At 50.6% G+C, this 21,592-nt stretch overlaps 1 protein-coding gene across 1 annotated transcript; it reads left to right on the forward strand.

Annotated features, from left to right (window-relative positions):
- Nucleotides 1–14,329: 14,329 nt before the first annotated feature.
- DDN (dendrin) lies at nt 14,330–20,767 on the forward strand (the record flags this gene model as incomplete). The annotated part of the gene is made up of 2 exons (XM_079966714.1): nt 14,330–15,547; nt 19,033–20,767. The coding sequence occupies exons 1-2, from the start codon at nt 15,360–15,362 to the stop codon at nt 20,765–20,767; spliced, it is 1,923 nt and encodes a 640-aa protein (XP_079822840.1). The 5' UTR covers nt 14,330–15,359.
- Between the last annotated feature and the right edge of the window lie 825 nt (nt 20,768–21,592).

The following is a 21,592-nucleotide window of genomic DNA, read 5'->3' on the forward strand; positions in this document are numbered from 1 at the left end:
AGTTAAGCGGGAAACATCCAGGGCTAGACCAAGGCAGTTTGTTGCCTGAGGTGACCCTCTTCCCAAATACCCAAGGTCACTTAGGTTACTTTGGCACTGGAGACAGAAAATCCCACAAGCGCCTCTCTGTATACAGTTAAGAATAAATAACCATTTGTGGCCCTTTCAGCTGCCTCACTCTAAAAATATCAACCTACCTTCCTTCTCCCACACAAAGCAGCAGAGGCAACGGGGGTTTGTGGATAGTTTTGAGATCCAGCAGCCTGACCTATATTCTCTCTTCCCCCATCCCAGCCTCTTTTTGCCATGCCCAGGACATTTTATTAATTTGCTTCTCTAAAATGTACATTGCTATGCAAAGTGCATTGAAGTTGATGGGGTCCTCGCAGGGGAAGCGGTCATCGTAGGTTTCCAGAGCTGGTAACCCGTATCATAGATGCAATACACCTTGGCCCCTGGGATTGGCAGCCCCTTCAGGAGGTCCTTTGTGGTGTTCCACATGTACCAGCCATCCTCAAAGTCAACGCTGGTGAAGAAGCACTAGTGGTCCCGGTAGGTGTCATTGTGGGAGGGGGTGGAGATGAAGACTTGCGTCTTGGGTCACACCAGCGTGTCTGGGAACACCCAGGGGCTGGATGTGGTCCTGCACTTCTCTCACAATTTGATGGTGGACATGATGGGGATGCCCTGAAATGCAGACCACCTTGATATCTACTACAGCACTGGCATAGATCTCCAGCTACACACATCTCCCAGGAAGCTCGCTTTGCCTGGGCTTGAGCAAACAGACTTGAAAGAGAGGCTGCAGACTTCCGGGTTAGCGCCATCGGCAATGGCGGAATTCCTCTGATTCAGAGGAACCCGCGCCGCGGCAAAGGCGGAGACCCTCTAAAAATCCCAGGCGGAGGAAGCCTGGGAACGTGGGATTCGGCTCACACCAGAAGCGCCCCCCCTACTCACACGGAAACCCCTTATCGGGGGTTCCAAAGTGACGCGGGGTGAGTGGCGCGGTGTCTCGAATCCACTGCTATTTTTGCGGAGTGAAGCCGCACAGCCATTGTCGGAGAGCGCTGACTTCTTTTTGTGGACATTCGGATTTCAAACAACAACCAGTGAGTAGTACGGAAATTGGATTTTTAAAAATATTTTTAAATTCGGCATGATCGGGGAAGGTCCAAACAGGAAGTCCGCCTCCCCTTTCTGTAAATACGGTAATTTAAAGCAAAGAACCTGTCAACTAAGGTCGTGGAGAGGTGTTTTTTTTTTCCTGTAAAGGACTTTAATTCTACGGATTGACACTATAAGAAATTCTATCTGGAAGCAGGGGAGCCTGCAGGAAAAGAATTAAATTTGGGAATTGATGTGCCCCCCCCCCGGACCCGGGAGTGGTCCGTGAGAGCCCGTTGATGAAGTATAGAACAATTTGACGGCTGTCAAGCTAGCTGTCAAGACGCAAAAAGAGGACTTTGTTTCTGTTGTCTACATTTGTTACAAGCTTGCTTTTGAAAAGAAGGAAGGACTGTTACAATTTAACTGGACTTTTGGATCTGTGCTGAAAGGAGTAAAAAGAAACTTAAATTTCCCTAGAGGGGGCTTTGGGATATTGCAGAGAATGGCTGTTGGAAAGGAAATCCAGTCTGAACTGAATAGGACATTCTTTCTCTTGGGAAAGTTGCAAGGTCAAATTGGTGTTTTGACTACAAATGTTACAACTTTGGACACAAGAGTGAGTACCATCATTGAACTTGATAAGAACTCGGCACAGGAATTTTATTCAACTGAACAAACAGGGAAATTTGAGAAGGAGAATTATGTTGTCTCTGAAGAGAAGAAAGGGGGAGCCATAACCCTGCAGATGCGAAAGGAGAGCTGCAATTTGAGGCCTGACATGATGGCAACAAGGGGAAATAAATTTTTGAAGATGGAAGCTTGGCCTGAATTGGAAAGTGAAAGATGGAGAGATCTCCTTACGTGGAGATCAGATGACCCTAGGATTATAAATTTGATTCAGGTGGAAGTTGGAGCTTTGGGGATATTTGGATCTGAAAGGAGAATGAAACAAGATTTGGAATACCCCATAGGCTTTACTTTTAAGTACAGAGGTTTGGCTGGAAGGAATGTGGATGCTGATGGGTTGGAGCTTCCCCGAGATTTGGTTTTCAATACTAAGGACTATCAAAAAGACTGGCAGAGGGGACATGAGAGAGACTTAAGAGCCTCGGATGTAAGATCTCCGGGAGGCTAATGGCTTTTTGAGATTGATGGACTTATGTTGGGGACTGAAACCGGGAAGGGGGTATGGGTGGAATGGAAATTGGGAACTCAAAGGGTATACAATATAATTTGCTTTTTTGTTTTTTATGAGAGTTGGGAAATTCGTGGAAGGGAATCTTTTTTGACCTTAGAGAAACGTCTCAAGAATAAGTATTGATATATAGGTTTGGATGAGAGTTAAGATTGGATAAAGTAAAAGGGGTTTTTAAAATAAATTACTTAAATGAAAATAAGGTTGGAAGGATTTGCAGAAATAACGATTTGAACTAGAATACAAAAATGGGAGGTGTGAGGAGGTCAAGGAAATAAGTAAAGGAAGAAAGTTTTGCAAAGGTTCAATCTGTTCTTTTTTCTTTTTTTCAAGCGAGTGTATTTTCTTTTTTGTTGTTGTATTTTTTTGTATTTTGTATTTTTCTTTTTTTCTTTCTGTAACTTTTAAACTTTGAATAAATATTATTTTTAAAAAAAATGAAAGAGAGGCTGCAACACTTGGAAACCCTTGAGAGGGACAGTGCTGGCACTTGGGGACAGAAACTGCACCAGGGCTGACCAGTTACTTAGGGCACAAGGTGCCTGGGGGTGGTGTATGCCACCACTGGGCATCTGCCACGACTGATGTGCTCCTCTACTTGCCACTGGGCTGCCATCTTCCTCCTCCTTGCTCTTTTTGGGGCGGCCCTGGGTTGATACCCCCACCATCCCTGACCATGCAGCCACGGCCACCAGGGTTGAGGAGCAGGAGGCAGCTGCTATGGCGCTGGCGGTGCCTGTGAGCTGGAGGGAGGCATGATGGCACAGAAAGGGGGGCTGCTGATGAGATGGGCAATGGTGAGGTAGCATAAAAGATGGTTGTGTGAGAGAGAGCGAGAGAGAGAGAGAGTACACACTATACCTTTAGAGCACATTCAAATCACGTTTCCTTCCTTGAAGAATTCTGGACACTATAGTTTGTTAAAGTTGCTGGGAATTGTAACTCTGTGAGGGATAAACTACAATGCCCAGGATTCTTTGAGGGAAAGAAGGTGCTTAAAATGGGCATTAAAGGTATTGTGTGTACATAGCAGTAGTCTGTTTATGTTTCATACCACACAATAAACAAAGCTTATTGAACATCACACACCCTGAGAACAGCAGGAAAAACTAAGGCTGTACATATTCTACATCTTTAAAGAAAACTGAGTTTTATGAGAAATCCCAGCACAATCCAAGAGAGCCATCTCTATTTTTAGCAACAATAACAGAAAGAGGGGAAGGTGCATTTCCCACACTCCTCGTCCTCACACACGTGTGTGGCCAGGATCATGTCTAGATTAGTTTAGCAGAAGGCAATAAAAGAACGCAATTCTATGCTGGAGGCCTGAGAACTCTTGCTTCTAAAAAGTGCATTTAAGAGGTGCATAGCAGCCGTTTTTGGGTCTGGAGAGGCCTGATATTCTGGCCCAGCTCACCCAGACCTTCCAAGTATCCCTAATTTCCAGGGACTTCCCTGATTTAGAGAAGCCATCCCAGATTTTTATTTGACCCCAGAATGTCCCACTTTTCCTTAGAATGTCCCTATTTACATTGGAGAAATGTTGGAGGGTATGCTCACTTGCTGGCAAGCAACTCACATGAGGCCAGGACCCTCATGGGCTTCACTTCTCCCCCCCCCCCCCAGGAGCCCCCAGGGAGATGAAGCCCCAGACGTTTCTGCTTTTTCAAGCCTGGGACTGCTGGCTGGAGGGGAAGTAGAGGATGCAGAGGTTCTGCGGGCTATGCCCAATGAGGAAGGTCTACAATGCCCATCATTGACCAGTGTTTTCAGCCGGTGACATACCTGGTATTGTCACTCCAACCGTCAACCCCAAGAGGCAGGAACATGGTGAAGATGTCCTCTGTCTGGCGGTAGCACATCCAGTTCACCCCATTGGGCTTGTCCACATCAGCCTCTGGCTGGTTTCCCAGGCAACCAGGCACTGCACGGGGTGGCAGCCTGCCTTAGTGGTGCACCCACACAGCAATATAACAATGAATACAAAGAACAAATTGGACAAGTACACATGGTATAATTGGGGGGAGCAAAATGTCAGCAGCAGCACCCTGTGGCAGATCTGGGCTGGGGGCTCCTCCTTCCTCACAGACCTGATATTTGTATGAGAGTCTCCCTACCATCTCCTGCAAGCAAGCCGTTACTTTGCCTTCCACTAGACAGGAAGAACCACCTGCCCCTCCCCAGGTGTTCAGCCGTAGTGCAAGGACTAAATGATGTCATCTTCAGAGGTGTTATTTAGCAATCTTTTTTCTCAAAAACCCACCAGCTAAGCTAAAAGGAAGCAGTAAGGGTTCAATTGCCTGCAAAAGTGTTTTGATTATAACCCACCAAAATGTCACAAAACATTGAGCAAGCTTTTGAGTCCATCGGGTTGCATATTTGGGGGTGAAGGGCGGGAGGGAAATGACTTAGTATTCCTATCCCCCGTAAAATTTTATTAAGGTTATTTCATAATAGAATTAAAAATGAACTAATCTAAATAAAAGCAGAAAAATGAAATGCAGAATCCTCTCTCAAAGGTAGCTCTCAATCCTTGTCTCACACAGAAAGAGATGGACCGTCCCTTCCATTTATGCTTCTTCCACTCTTTTTCCAAGAAAAGCACCAGAGGCTTGGTAGCTTTTTCCTCCGAATTCACTCCAAATTGTACAGAGAGTCCTTGGGAAACTGGCTTAATATTTTGAAGTAAGAATGTTTGCACTGGCCAAGTTCACTTTTGTTCTATGGGGGGTTTTTTTTGGGGGGGGGGTGTCATGAAGAATTTCCCACCACATCACTGGTGTTCAGCTCACTTGCGAAGCTTCTGGGCCCTCCTGCAATACAAGGGTGTGTCACACACCTCTCTTACATGCCTTGTGTTTGAAAGCATGGCATTGAAGAGGAAGTATTCAGCAGCCAAGCAAGGCTGCTCATGCATAGGACTTGCTTCCTCTGTGGGGCTGGAATGACAACCTCCCCCTTGCAACTCTTGAGGAGTAACAGTTGGAAGCCTTTGGTGGGGTCCAAGGATCTTCCAATCTGAAGTGGCTCCACCCTCTCTTGCAAAGGTGGCCACTCTTGTTCCCACCCTGCCCTGAATCTAGTTACAAGGCCAGCATAGCTGCCTGTCTGCCCTCAGTTATTCCTCCTCCCTCCCTCCCTCCTCCACTGCCCCCCGGGGGCCCTTAGGACTAGGAATGTGCTGAGCCAGCATCACCGCCCAGACACCAAATCCCTGTTTGTTCTGCCCGTGGCTTTTAAAAGGGCGGAAAACCTCCCAGGCACCAGCCGGAGCCGTGGGTGGCGATGGCACAGCCTAGCAAAGGGAACAACAGTGGGGGGCAAGGCAGGTGCTCCCCAGGCCAAGCGGAAGGGCCAGCGAGGAAAGGTGGAATCGGACAGTGTGAGGAAGCTTGTGGTGAATGTGGTTGAAGCTCCCAGATGGTTCCCCCAAGTATTGAAAGAGGCTGGGGGGACACACAGTGGGTGACGATGTTTACCTTCTGGCTGTGGGAAATGGGCTGCAAAGGTTGCTGTGGGGATGTGCTGTGAGGCCAAGTGTTACAGGGCGCCTGGATTCTCAGCTCTGCACACACTGAGCACTGGAGACAGGAATCTCTTTTCCTCCCCTGAGGGGTTCTCTTCCCCCACTCCCCCCCCCAACTAGTTTGTGTGCCCAGGGAACCCTCCACTCATGGCCTATGGAAAGATCTTAAGGCCTGAAGACCCCAACAGAGCTAGGAGCAGTTGGTCTAGATCAGGCATGGCCAAACTTGGCCTTCCAGATGTTTTGGGACTACAACTCCCATCATCTCTAGCTAACAGGACCAGTGGTCAGGGATGATGGGAACTGTAGTCCCAAAACATCTGGAGGGCCAAGTATGGCCATGCCTAGTCTAGATCCTTATGCAAGGCACCATTTACACTTGTTTCACATTGGGCAAGGAGGTGCTGCACCTAAGCAACCTGTGGGGACCAATAATGGACTGTGTACACTAAATGGGGGGAGAAGCAGTTGAGTAGTCCATCGGGTGGAGTCGATGGCCGTGGGCCTGGCTTCTCATGGCTTTAGAAGGTTCTGCAGAGTTAGTGTTGTGGGCTGCTATTGACCCACAATCCTACTTTGATGGACCAGGTATAAATAGCGCAGAGTGAAAGGGACTCACCTAAAATCATTTTTGCTACCACAGAGCAAATGACATGAGAGCAGCCCTGCACCATAGCTTGGCGTTGGTATTCCTTCAATTCTATCCTGAGCTTACCCAGCTACTTTTGAGTCCTGGCGCCCCCTCCACTCACTCCCCCCTCCACTGTTGACACAGCACATTCCCCGTAGGGTGGGAGTTGGACAAGCAGAGGGTGGCTAAGGCAGCACCTACTGGTTGGAGCGCCTTTGGCTTTAAGCGTGCTTTGCCTGAAGCCGACAGAGCACAGAACTGGGATGACATGGAGCAGGTTGGGTCCTGAAATCTGTCTGTCTCGGATAACACAAGGGAGCTGGGAATCCGGTGACCATGGACAAAAGGAGTGGATCTAGAAGCAGATTCAGGGCTGGCTGAAGAGAATGTAAAAGATCAGGATATTGTGCACGAGAAAGCTGTCCTTCACCCTCACAGACGCAAACTCATGCTGCTGTTCAATAGGTACAGTACATGATTGCTTTGATCCTGCAAGAGTGATCTGACTGTAGAAACTGGTTGTCACACCAGTTCACCTTTCTGGATGCGGTCCGTGCGTGGAAAAGCGTGCCGCTGGGCGGAGGGTGTATGTGCTTCCTGGAATTGGATTTCTAGCAATTATCCCCTCCACCCATGGTTTGCTCTTGGCACAGACCATTGGACCTGGGTTTGGGGGAGGTGGCGTGGTGGTGGATAGAGTAGGGCTGCCATACGTCTGGATTTTTTCTGGACATTACCAGGATTTTAAGGGCGAAAATGATGTCTTGGGGGGAATTTCTGAAAGGTGGCGCTTTGTCCTGGATCTTAGGCAAGTCAACCGAAATATTGAGGGGGTTATTTTTGTGTTTTTGTAAAAAAGAAAGAAAAAAGGTGAACAATTTTTGGGGTGCCCTGGTATTTACTTTTTGAAATATGGCAACCCTAGGATAGAGTAATCCAGATCTAGACACACTCTCTTTTCCCCACTGTAACAGATTGCAGTCAGGTTGTTGGTGAATACAAAATTTGCACCAAATGGCTGGCACCACCTTGTGTCTGTTTCAGAACTAGCTCTCATGTGTGAAGATTAGGGGTTTTTTTTTGGGGGGGGTTATTATATGACAATGTAAGCACGTGCATTTGTGTGAAAATATGGTTGTGAAAAAGTAGGGAAATGAGATAGTTTGGAGTTTAACTATTTTTTGACGCAGGACCTCATGCAACCAGCCGTGGCAGCTCATTCACTTGGTTTCCTTGTTTCCATATTAGCAAACTTATGCTCTTCTCTCCCCCCCCACCTGCCCCCATCCATGCAAAAACTAGGGTAACTAGTTTTCTCTGTTAACTTTTGCAATGTATACAAGCCTACTGCAGAAGCACACTCTAGATATGGGAATAAGATGGGCACCTATCATATACAGTGGTACCTCGGGTACTTAATTCGTTCTGGAGGTCCAGGTCGTTCTTAACCTGAAGCACCACCTAAAATCGCTCAGATTCGGGAAGAAGTAGACTCCACCATGGGAGCAGTGCCGGGGCGGGAGAGTGCTAGAGTTCTGTCTAGTCAAGTTGAGTGGGATCAATTCCAATCTGTTACCTCCGAGGATGTGGACAGGCTGCTTGGACGAGTGAAACCAACCACCTGTCTCCTGGATCCTTGCCCATCCTGGCTTATAAAAGCTAGCCGAGAAGGACTGGGCGATGGGCTTCGTGGGATGGTGAATGCTTCCCTCCGTGAGGGAGCCTTCCCAGACCCGCTGAAAGAGGCGGTTATTAAACCGCTTCTTAAAAAACCATCTTTAGATGCGGCCACGATGGACAACTATCGCCCAGTCTCAAATCTTCCATTCTTGGGCAAGGTGATAGAGCGAGCGGTTGCCGAACAGCTCCAGGCACGCCTGGAAGAAGCGGACCATTTGGATCCCTTCCAGTCGGGATTCAGGCCTCATCATGGGACTGAAACTGCCTTGGTCGCACTGGTTGATGATCTCCGGCGGGCTAGGGACAAAGGTGAGAGCTGTTTCCTAGTTCTGCTGGATCTCTCAGCGGCGTTTGATACCATCGACCATAACATCCCTCTGGACCGTCTTGAGGGGCTGGGAGCTGGGGGCACTGTCATACAGTGGTTCCGCTCCTTCCTCCTGGGCCGTGTTCAGAAAGTGGTGGGGGGGGGATGAGTGTTCAGACCCCTGGGCTCTCACTTGTGGGGTGCCTCAGGGTTCTGTCCTCTCCCCCATGCTTTTCAACATTTACATGCAGCCGCTGGGAGAGATCATCAGGAGGTTTGGGCTGGGTGTTCATCAGTATGCGGATGATACCCAGCTCTACCTCTTTTTTAAATCAGAACCAGTGAAGGCGGTGAAGGTCCTGTGTGAGTGTCTGGAGGCGGTTGGAGGATGGATGGCGGCTAACAGATTGAGGTTGAATCCTGATAAGACAGAAGTACTGTTTTTGGGGGACAGGAGGCGGGCAGGTGTGGAGGATTCCCTGGTCCTGAATGGGGTAACTGTGCCCCTGAAGGACCAGGTGCGCAGCCTGGGAGTCATTTTGGACTCACAGCTGTCCATGGAAGCACAGGTCAAATCTGTGTCCAGGGCAGCTGTTTACCAGCTCCATCTGGTACGTAGGCTGAGACCCTATCTGCCTGCGGACTGTCTCACCAGAGTGGTGCATGCTCTGGTTATCTCCCGCTTGGACTACTGCAATGCACTCTACGTGGGGCTACCTTTGAAGGTGACTCGGAAACTACAACTAATCCAGAATGCGGCAGCTAGACTGGTGACTGGGGGCAGCCGCCGAGACCATATAACACCGGTCTTGAAAGACCTACATTGGCTCCCAGTACGTTTCCGAGCACAATTCAAAGTGTTGGTGCTGACCTTTAAAGCCCTAAACGGCCTCGGTCCAGTATACCTGAAGGAGCGTCTCCACCCCCATCATTCTGCCCGGACGCTGAGGTCCAGCGCCGAGGGCCTTCTGGCGGTTCCCTCATTGCGAGAAGCAAAGCTACAGGGAACCAGGCAGAGGGCCTTCTCGGTAGTGGCGCCCGCCCTGTGGAACGCCCTTCCAGTAGCTGTCAAAGCGATAAACAACTACCTGACATTCAGAAGACATCTTAAGGCAGCCTTGTTCAGGGAAGTTTTTAACGTGTGATATTTTACTGTATTTTTGGTTTCTATGGAAGCTGCCCAGAGTGGCTGGGGAGGCCCAGCCAGATGGGCGGGGTATAAATAATAAATTATTATTATTATTATTATTATTATTATTATTATTATTATAGCTAATGGGGCCTCCTGCTGCTGCCGCACCACCGGAGCACGATTTCTGTTCTCATCCTGAAGCAAAGTTCTTAACCTGAAGCACTATTTCTGGGTTAGCGGAGTCTGTAACCTGAAGCGTATGTAACCTGAAGCATATGTAACCCGAGGTACCACTGTATTTGAACTGAGGGGCCCACTTGTATGGGCACAAAGACTTGGCAGAGATGTGAGCCGGCGACATACGTCCTCCGTTTGCACACTGAAGTCTCTTTCGGTATCAGATGGAGCTGTGTTCAACATGAACACCTGAGACACAGTATATTTAAACCTCGGGTAGGCTAATCTTTTCCTGTGTGGCCTTGGAGCTCAGGGTTTGGTTAACTGATTCTGGAAGTTCATCTCACATGAATCACAGAATCATAGAGTTGGAAGGGACTGCAAGGATCTTCTAGACCAGGGGTCAGCAACCTCTTTCAGCCGTGGGCCAGTCCACTGTCCCTCAGACCGTGTGGTGGGCCGGATGATATTTTGAAAAATATATATGAACGAATTCCTGTGCCCCATAAATAACCCAGAGATGCATTTTAAATAAAAGCACCATTCTACTCATGTAAAAACATCAGGCAGGCCCTACAAATAACCCAGAGATGCATTTTAAATAAAAGGACACATTCTACTCATGTAAAAACACGCTGATTCCTGGACCATCCGCGGGCCAGACTGAGAAGGCGATTGGGCCGCATCTGGCCCCGGGGCCTTAGGTTGTCTACCCATTCTAGTCCAATGCTCTGCAACGCCAAACATCTTTTGCCAAACATGGGTCTTGAATCCACAACCCTGAGATTAAGAGTCTCGTGCTCTACCAGCTCAGCTATCCCTGTCTTTTGACACACTGCTTTTTCATACTGGCCTCATTCCTGTGCCTTCAACAACAGCCCAACCCACAGAAAGATCACAGGTGAACTCTCTCCAAGCCAGGGAAAGCTTCTGGCTAAATTTTATTGTGTGAGAATTTTTTGAATTTAATATTTGTAGTCCATTTCTCAAACAAGAATGTTGAGCTCAAATGGCTCATAATAATAATAGGAGCAGGGCCAATTAAAAAGAAAAGAAAGGAAAATTAATGTGTACATACTATAACAGTACATTCAAAGCACATTTTCATCCTCAAAGACTTCTGGGCAGTGTAGTTTACCCCTCAGAGAGTTACAGTTCCCAGCAATCCTTAACAAACCACAATGCCCATAATTCTTTGAGACAGGAAATATGCATTGAATGTGCTGTTCTTGTCGAGTCAGCTCCCCATCAGTCAGATGGGAATAGTAGTCACCTATCTTGCAAGATTATTGTGGGCCTGAATTCAATTAGATTTATTAAGTGCTCTGCACAGGGAAGTGATATAGATCAGGGATGAGGAGCCATGGGCCCAATGTGGCCCTCCAGGTTTCTTTATCTGGCTCTCAAGAGTCTGCCCAGACCATGCACCCTCCCAAACCTGCTTTGCTTTGCCCCCAACCCTGAGTGTTTTTTGCCTGGCTGGAATATCTCATTGGATTCCGACGGTGCTTCTGTCTTGCCTGCATGGAGGACAGAGAGAGGTGTGGGAGCATGTGTAGAAAGAAAGCAGCCTACCGTAAAAAGGTAAAACTTTGCATTTATTATTCTGCTCACTTTAGCCTCTGGCTCCTCCCCTCCACTGGCCGTGGCACCTGGAAGGCTGCTTAGATTGGAATGTGGCCATTGAACTAAAAAAAAACTTCCTAACTACTATTAGATTGGTTATCAATAACCCCGATCCCTTTTCCCTTGAGTCCATCCGTGGCCCTTCAGAACCTAGATTATGGCTGCTTCCAGGGCAGGGGGGACAAAAGGATGCAAGGTCTCCTCTCCCTCTCCCCGTTCCCCCACCCCCAATAATAAATGGGGTTGTGTCACCGACAGCTCTGCTAACCACCCCCATTCTTGCCATCCGTTGCCAATGCAGTTGCCATGCTGGCGCTCAGTTGCTAGGTTTCACTTGGAGCTGGCGTGGGAGTTTGTACTGAACTCTCTCATTTACTGGGAAATTTGGCGGGGGGAGGAGAGGCTGCATTTAGTTGGGGTGAGGGGTGAATACATTTTCCAGAGAGTAAGCTATAACGCACTGAACGGGGGGGGGGGGTGAAGAAGAGAGAAAGGTGCCTCCCTCTGCAGCGCTGAGAGAGGACCTAGCACCACTTAAGCGAATAGCATCTCTGAGCTATGGGTGCAGCCCAGGAGGGCACTTTGTAGTTCTGGGTCAACTCCCAGCCCCTCTCTAGCCTATGAAGCTCCGTTGGTACCACCACCACCACCTGATGCTGCCAACCTGATGCTGCCAGCTTCTACAGCTGGGATGGGGAGCCTGGCGGCTGTCTTAAGTACTAACAGACTGCAGTTGCCCTGCCACCACACCTGACCACTGGGCATGCTGGCTGGGGCTGATGGGAGTCCCAAGCACATCTGGAGTTACCACAGCAGAAGGGGGGGGTCCTCTTTCTCAGGGGCTGAGCCAGCAAGGAACGTGGTGTGTGTTAAGTCATGTGTCCCGCCACTGATGTGTGCTGCGCCCCCTAGTCTCCTTCAGCAATGGGTAACCTGTTCCCCCTCCAATGCTGCTGGACTCCAGCTCCCATCCTGCCTGATCATTGGCCATGTGGGTTGGGGCTGCTCGGAACTGGAGTCCAACATCATCTGGTGGGTCACAGTTTCCCCATTCCTATTTCATCAGCTTTTGCAGTTCCTTAACAGACAGGATTTGGGCCACTGCACCTTTCCTCCTTGGTGTGCTGCAGTGATGGGAGATGAAACACATGGGGAACAGCTCAGTGGCAGAGCATCTGCTTGGGGAAGGTCCTTGCTCCAGTCCTGGCCACCTCCAGGTAGGACTGGAAGAGACTCCTATCCGAAAAGCTGGAAAGCCTCCATCAGCACAGACAATATCGGGATAGGCAGATGAACAGTGTGACTTGGCATACAGCAGCTTCCTATCTACCAACACTTCCCCTGCTGCCCCATTACTAATCATGCAGGAAGCCAGTTCTAAATTTTGAGGACTCTTGGACAAGGTCCTCAGTGGGTCTCCTTCATCTTCCCTGCTGCCACTGCCCATTTATTTGCTTCTCGCTTGAAGCCCACCCATTTCCCAGAGAAAGGATAGCTTAGATATGCAGAGGTTACTGCTCTCCAAGACAGGGCAGATCAGGGCCAGCCCAACTCTTTGGCACCTGAGGCGGATTCCAAAATGGCGCCCCTTTTGTGAGGGAACAAGGTAGGAAGAAAGACTACTGTTGGGATCTGCTACCCTAGTGGATCCTGCCACCTGAGGCAGTCGCTTCACCTTGTCTCATGGGAGGGTGGGGGTGGACCTGGGGCAGGAAGAAATAGCAAGGAGGCGGCACAGCAGAACTAGGAACAACCTGAGATTGGTGGCCGGCCCCCTCTTGGCCTATGGGACTCTGCAGGTGACTGCGCTGAATCTGACAACCTTCCCCTTCCTAGACATTGTGAGGCCTGATTCCCAAGGCATCTGTTATAGTGCAAAGCGCTTGCAGTTTGGGACCCACAAATTGGAGACAGCCCAAAATGTTTTGGTACCTTAAGGCAGAAGATCCAAATGGTGAGACTCAATAGTTAAATCATTCACCATCTGCTGCCTTTTAATGGTAACCCCAAGATTTCACCTCTGGTGTCAGGGTGGGCCCAAGACATTTCGCTGCTGGAGGTGGAGCAGCAAAGTCTCCCAAGTCTAGGTGACCAAGTTATTTTGGCACCTGAGGCAGACAAATCTTACAAGCACCTCCCTCCCTGGCAGTAAAGATGCAAAATAACAAGGGAAACTTAAAAGAGCCAGCAACTTGCTGCCCAGTTATGACTCTCAGAATTATGTGCCTGAGCAAGCTGCTTTACACTGTTTTGTGGTCAGGTCACCCCTGTCAGAGGTGAGCTGCTTCATTGGGCCGGCCCTACCACTGACCTGAGCAGCTGCCTCCTACAGAGTCAAAGCCACTGGTCCACCTACCTCAGCACTTTCTATACAGACTGACAGTGATGCTCTAGGGTTTCAGACAGGACTCTTGCCCAGCCCTGCTTGGAAACCTCCTGCACACAAAACGGTTATTCTCTGTCAGCCAGCTGCAGCCTTTCCAAATGACATGCACAAGGTTAGTGATGTGAGGTTATTTCAAGTGGGTGTTCTCTAGAATGTCAAAGGGAACAGAGTCTAGTGACACAGACAAGGCAGTCAATTCCTGTCAGAAAGCAGAGTGTGGCAAATGACACCCTTTCACATCCCTGGCCATCACCATGGCCTTTGGCCAGGCAGTCACAGGGAAGTGTGGACGAAATGCAGTTAAGCTGCGACAAGAAAGCTTGCAATGGATGAAAGCTGCGTCCCACATGATTCTAACACAATTTCAGTTCTTTATTTAAGGCACTTATACACCCTCCTTTATAAGGGACGTGGGAAGCGCTGTAGTCTAAACCACTGAGCCTCTTCGGTTTGCCAATCGAAGCTCAGCGGTTTGAATCTGTGCGATGGAGTGAGCTCCTGTTGTTCTGTCCCAGTTCCTGCCGACCTAGCAGTTCGAAAGCATACCAGCATTAGATAAATAGGTACCACTGCGGCGGGAAGGTAAACAGCGTATCTGTGTGCTCTGGCCTTCATCACAGTGTTCCGTGCACCAGAAGCGGTTTAGTCATGCTGGCCACATGACCCAGGAAGCTGTCTGTGGACAAACTCCAGCTCCCTCAGCCTGAAAAGTGAGATGAGCGCCACACCCCATAGTCGCCTTTGATTGGACTTAGCCATCTAGGGGTCCTTTACCTTGACCTCACCTTATACCCTCCTTCATAAGGTTTACAATGCAAATTAAACTAAAAAGCAACAATAAAAGATACAGCTGAACAATTTAGATCAGTAAAGCAAATGGCACTATCAAGTCATGAATAACACAGCAATGCAAAAAAAAATTCAGACAAGAAAATATATTGCTAGCCTTTGGCTTAAGAGATAACCGAATGGGAGCAGGAAGCATTTAAGAGCTCAACACTTGGCATTTTCTTTAACTCATTTTCACGTGAACAGTGGGAAGGAGGGCAGGGCAGGGGATGTGGCTTGGGCGTGAGGCGATGCACGGATACCATGCACATCCTGTGTGTGGAACATTGTGAGAGACAGCACAGTGTTTGTCTGTGTGCAATCTGGGTGTCCTTGTGTGCTGTCGTGTCTTGCGTTTCTGTTGCCGTGTAACTATTCTCGCAGCAGCTTGTTAGTTGCAGAGGTCCTCTGTGTGTGTGTGTGCATGTGTGCTTTTTCCCTCATGCACAGAAACAGTGTGTAGCAATGCGAGAGATCCTCGGTGGGCATAGCTGCTTGCCTGATATGCCTTTGCAATATGCACATTTGTGTATGTCCACATGCCTCTGTCTTTCCACTGGCTTCACCTGCGACCACCTGTCCCTGAGAACCCTACTTCCTGAGTGACCCTCACCCTGTGCTGCCGACAGCTGCCCTTCTTCTCTGCCTCTGCCAGGGAACTTGCCTGCCATGTGCTGTGGGGGTGTACTGCACTTCCAGCCTCCCTTTGCCGGTGCTGCTGTGGACTCTGGCGGCTGCTAGATGTCCCAGCAAGCAGGACGATGTTTGAATGCCCGGGTCTGAGTCCCGGAGATGCCAGACGGCTCCATGTCTGCGAGAGAACAAACCTGCTTCTTGTTGAATTTAACACAGTTTCTTGTTCCAGCCGGGATGCCATGGATGCCGAGCTGTGGACAGGACAAGGCTACAGTGCCCCCTGGATGTACCACAGTGTGGCTGGCCACTACACGTGAGTCCAGGACTCTTTGGTTTTGTTATTTTAAGGGGTTCAAAAATAGGGGGTATTTGTGGAGAAAGCGCCTGTCTTAGCTCCAGTGAGCCAGCAGAGGGAGCTTAGGGGTTGGGGTTAAGGTGCTTCAGTGCTGAATCTAGTGGTTAGCATGGGGAGGGGGCATAATTTGTTTGTGTTGTAAATAATGGACAACAGCATGATCCAAAAAAAATGAACATGCTAGGGGTTGCATCCAGTGTTACTCAGAGCAGACCCATTGAAATGAATGAACTTTGCTAACTTGGGTAAAAACACTTTCGTGGGTGTACTCTGAATAAAACATAGTTGGCAGCAGGCCTAGGAGTTTACCAACATTTATTTGGACCCTATATAGAGCTTTTTCTAATTGCTTAAAAGGCTTAGCATTTGTTACTCATACAGCATTCACTGAAGGTAAATTAGTGTAGTATTATACCCATAGCATAGACTGGAAGCCTAAGGCTGATAGCTGAGCTGGGGTTTGAACTAAGGGCTTGATAGCTTTTGCTGCTTTGTAGCAGAAATGCTCCTAGTACGTTGCCTTGGACCAGGATTTAATTTCTAAAATTGTGAGTTGGGGAGAATAGGCTAAAAGCTGCTTGGAAGTTCTGTGTGTCAGGCTGGATTCCCTACTCCCTTAAAAACTTGAGAGGGTGGGAGTGGGGCCACAGACTTAAACAATGACAGGCACTCTCTCTGCACATGCTTAGATACACTCTTATTATCACCTGAGGTGGAGTCCTGGGAAATGGGTTCAAGGGGTATGCAAAGTTCATTTCACTGCTTGGCTAGGCATCTTAGGCAAGTTATTATCTGTCAGCGAACCTACATGCTGAGGTTCAACTTGGCAATATAAGAATTATAAACCAGTTTGTATGACCAAGGAAGGGGTAATTATTAATGAGAACCAAAGGCTGGGTTAGGAAGAGGACATTGCTGATTCATAAAGATCAAGCGGGCTTTCTCCCGGGCAGACACTTGTCTGACAATACGAGGAACATAATTAATATCTTAGAGAAATTACAAGTGAATATTAATACTAAAGCAGTTCTGATATTTGTGGACGCGGAGAAAGCCTTCAACAACATTTCTTGGAGTTTCATGAAGAAAAACTTACAAGGGATGGGGGTTGGTCAAGGGTTTGGAAATGGTATAGGTGCTATTTACTCAGAACAAAAGGCTAAATTAATTGTGAATAATGTAGTGACGGAAGAATTTAAGATAGAGAAAGGAACACGACAAGGTTGCCCAATCTCTCCATTGCTTTTTATATCGGTCCTGGAGGTCCTTTTAAACATGATTAAGGTAAAGGTAAAGGTACCCCTGCCCGTACGGGCCAGTCTTGACAGACTCTGGGGTTGTGCGCCCATCTCACTTAAGAGGCCAGGGGCCAGCGCTGTCCGGAGACACTTCCGGGTCACGTGGCCAGCGTGACATCGCTGCTCTGGCGAGCCAGAGCCGCACACGGAAACGCCGTTTACCTTCCCGCTGGTAAGCGGTCCCTATTTATCTACTTGCACCTGGAGGTGCTTTCGAACTGCTAGGTTGGCAGGCGCTGAGACCGAGCAGCGGGAGCGCACCCCGCCGCAGGGATTCGAACCGCCGACCTTTCGATCGGCAAGTCCTAGGCACTGAGGCTTTAACCCACAGCGCCACCTGCGTCCCATTTTAAACATGATTAGAAGGGACCAATTGGTTAAAGGTATACAAGTCGGAGCTAAACAGTACAAAGGAAGGGGTAATTATTAATGAAAACCAAAGGCTGGGTTAGGAAGAGGATATTGCTAGTCAGGATACCTTCTGGTGCTGAGGAATGTCTCCGTGCCTCAAAGTGTGAGCTCGGAGGCAGCATCATAGCTACAGGTGGGCAGGGGGGTGGGACTAGCCAGGGTATTTCCCCCCCCCCCGGGTGAAGCCCCCAAAGGCCCCCAGCCTGTATGTGTGTGTACGCAAATGTGCATGGGATGGGTGCCAAACTGGGTCTTTAACCCAGGTGAAATAAATCCTAGTTTCACACCTGCCTAGAGGCCACTGGTACAAATTATGCTCATCCAATAGTGCAAGACATTATATCCTCAGCCCCAACCCCTTCAACCAGTGAATAATACTAACCTGCTCCACATGAGTGTTGTACGAATTGCAGAGATAATGTATATGAAGTGCTTTGAAGACTAAAAACTGCTATATAAATGCTTCATGTGTTTTAAATATTTTGTTGGGAGTGTCAGATGAGTGTCATACAAACCTTTTACCTTTCGTATAAACAATAAAATTATAATTATTATTCATTCTCATTATATTGCTGTCTCAGTAGGGTGTCACCAAAGCATCGCTTAGGAGGTCAATTCACCCTTGGTGCAGCAAATATGTGCTCATAGTGATCAATGTTGTAAAATGTGACACCAGAGAACACATTTGTGGGCACTTATGCTCCTGATCTGAAGTACAAAACTCATCTCTGTAGACCATGCCAAATGCTACCCCAGCACATATGTGGTGCCAGCCCCACAATTGTTATGCCAATAAGCCATAAACTTGCAAGTGTAATAAACTTGCAAGGGAGGAATAATGGGTTGCTTAACCCCGTCCACATTCACCAGCTCTCTCCTGCAGAAAAAATGGGAGTCAGGAGCTCGTTTTTTCTTCATTGCATCTAGGATGGTTCTTGCCCTGTTCTCAGACCTTAAATTACCAATACTTCTAGTCAGTTGGAATGGAAATGTTAGAAAAGCCTAAATGATATTACCTACAATTTTATGCTCCAGCCTTTAACAGGAGCTTACCTGAAATGACAGCAATAGCAATACTGGTTAGCTGCTAGAGAAGCAACTTCAACCCAATGTCACTTGAGTGCTGTTCAGATAATTCCAGTGCACTTTGAACAAAGGCAAGGTGGAGTCTGGATGTCTTCAAGAATGCCTGGATCATTTAGCTATTAAGGTTTCATGGCTGCCAGGCAGGCTCTGCAATGTACAAGAAATGCTGAAGGAACCAAAATAAAGTTTTGACTGGAACGAGGTGTTGCAAAGAGGTTCGTGCGAGAGGGGAAGGGACAGGAGAGAGAACTTGTTCAGTGGTGGCGCTCATGCTCTGCAGGCAGGTTCAATTCCTGTCAGTGCCAGATGGAGCCACTGCCTCGCAGTAGATGGTAATACTCTCCATGGACCCAATGGTATGACCTGGTAGAAAGCTGCTTCCTGCATCCGCAGAGTCCGAGCTAAAATTAAATGCACCAGTGATGTGAAAGGGTCATAGCTCAGTGGTAGAGCAACCTCTGGTAGTGCCACAAACTCTGGTCATTGCAGGTGGGCTTTCCTATAAAGCAGCAATAAAGCATCCGGCAAGCCTTTCAAAGGGGGCTGAAGCTGACGGCGTCAAGCAATGGTGTTTTCCTTCTGCGCCCTTCCTGGTGGACTCACTTCCGACCTCTCTCTCTCTCTGTGTGTGTGTGTGTGTCCTTGCAGGCTCTTGGAGAAGCAGCTCGTCTCTGATTTCTCTCCCGCTCGCCGTGGCCTGGGCGCCCGCGTCCTGCAGGATTCAACCAACTGGCACGATGCTCAAGTCTTCCCGCCTCGCTGGGGCCCGCGGAGGCCGGAGGGCCGCTGGTTCTTGGGGAAGGATCCCAGCAAGGCGGCATCTCCCCCCAAGGCGCCAAGGCAGCCTAACCCGCCTTACGACGGGCTGCCCCCGATGTGCAGGAGAGACGTGAGCAGCCAGGCGGCAAAGGGCCCCGCCGACGGCTGCAGAGGGAGCCGAGGAGCCCCCAAGAGCAAGGGCGAGTTCCCTGCCCGGGCCCCTCCAAGCTACGAGGCCCACATGCTGCTGCGTCTCCGGGCCGGGCCGGGCCCCCGGAAGGAGAACTGGCCTCGCCCGCCGCCCTATGTTGCTCCGCCATCCTACGAGGCGCCCCACCGCACCGTGCAGCCCAAGCAGCGCGCCAGCAAGGAAGCCTCGACGGCGAAGCCCAGCCAGGCGGAAGCCCCCAAGAAAGGCTGCGAGGGAACCAGGAGAGCCTGCGAGTCCGGGCCGGCGGGGCGGAAGGCAGGGCGAAGCCCGTCGAAGCTGCCTGGCAGCTGGAGCTACCTCTCCGGAGCCACGACGTGGGGAGGAGGCTTCGGGGCGCAGCCGGAGCCAGCAGGGTCCCGCTACCCTTTGGGGTCCTGCTGGGACGCGAGCCCCCAGCACCGGGGCCACACTCTGCCCCGGGCAACGAAGAGGGGCGAGCCTGGCCGACCCCACCCCGGCCGTCCCCTCCAGCACACGCTCCCTGCCGGCTGGGGCTTCAGCCACGCAGCTGGCTGGCCTGAAGCCGCCGCCGCCGCCGTCGGAGGTGAGAGCAAAGCAGCGGGCGAGCGGCGTAGGGGCAGCTTCCCCAAGTGGAAGGAGCCGGGGGGAAGCCACGCTCACAGATCGACGCCCCGAAGGCGCGGGGGTCTGTTTGTCATCGACGCCACGTGCGTGGTGATCCAAGCCCACTACATCCCGCCCCCTCGGACGGAGCGGGTCCGCTACCTGGGCCGCGAAGAGACCGGCGCCGCCCCGCCGCCCGGCTCCCCGGCCCCGGCGTCGATGGAGGAGCGAGCTGCTCGCATCCTGGGTCTCTCCGTCAGCGAGCTGGGCTTCGCCGGGGCGGGAGGAGGAGAGGCCCCGGGGCCAGGGAGCCCTGCGCGCGGGGCGGCGGGGAGCTGCGCGAGCGACGCGGCTCCTTTGGGGGATGCGGGTGCAGTGGGGCAGCCTGCGGGGCCTCCTTCGGCCCCGGCCAGCCCCGCGAAGCCCTTAGCAGCCCCCGACGGGTCCCAGGCTGGGCCTACGGAGCTAGCCGGGCCGGCGTGCCCCAGCCAGAGAGGGGCAGCCGCTCCTGGCCAGGAAGGCGGCTGCCCGCCCCGAGGCGGAAAAGAAGCCAAGCCTGCGCTGCCCTCGCCAAGCAGATCCTACGTCCGGGATCTGAAGGAAGCCATGTCGAGGATCCGCCGGCACACCGCGCCGGATTCGGACACGGACGAAGAGCTGGAGCAGGAGCAGGAGTGGCAGCCGGCCTCCGGGCGAGCAGCCTGGAAGCGGCGGCTGGGCGAAGGGGCCCTCTGCTACAGCAGCAGCAGCAGCCTCGACAGCAGCAGTTCCAATGCCACCGTGGTGCCCGGGAGTGCCCCCCTTGGCCTGCGGAAGGGGCCCGAGTCCGGCTGGGAGCTGCCAGCTTGAGCCGGGCCGAAGCAGGACCACAGCCATGAAACGGCGGAGAAGAGAGACAGTGACACCCGCGTCAGATCCCCATACCCGCCAGCACCCCCACCCCACCCCGTCTTCCAAGTGCCTGGTATCCCTATGACTCTGCCCAGCTCCTCCTCCTTGCCACAGGCTCAGGGACACGCGTGTGTTCAGGGCCGTGGGGCGCGGATGCGGAAGGATATAAACGTAGTTGTAACACTTCCCATATCAGGTTCTGTACTCAAGTTGTGTTTGGTGTAAGAATGGAGCCTACATGTTCAGAGGCAGTATATCTGATTACTAGATGCTAGGGAGAACCTAGAGGATAGCCATTGCTGTAACACCCTATAATGCTGAACCTCCCAGGAACCTCCTTGCCCGGCCTTAGTTCAGGGATGGGGAAGCTTAGGCCTCAGGGTCAGGGCCAATTGTGGCCCTCCAGGCCTTTCTGCCTGACTCTCGGGACTCTCTCTTGGCCACACGTCCCGCCGGCTCCTCTGCGCACTCTTCTTGGGTGCTTTTGCCAGCCTGGAGTGTGTTGCTGAATACTAGCAATGCTTCTTGCTTGCCTGGACAGGGTAGAGAGGGCTGCCCTAGTGCACATAGAAACTAGGCACCTGCTCAAAGGTAAACATTTGTTGCTCCACCTTTTGCTTCTGACCCCGCCTCCATGTGGCCCCTGGATAGAAGGGAATGTGGCCCTTGAGCTAATAAAAGTTCCCTGCCTTAGCTGGAGACAGACAAGAGGGGGGAAACCAGGTCCCTTTGGTTTGATCAGGCAAGGCTATCCTTACATAGCAGGGATATTTCCAACAAAGC

The sequence above is a fragment of the Podarcis cretensis genome, assembly GCF_951804945.1.
Source record: "Podarcis cretensis genome assembly, chromosome: 2".
NCBI lineage: Eukaryota > Metazoa > Chordata > Lepidosauria > Squamata > Lacertidae > Podarcis > Podarcis cretensis.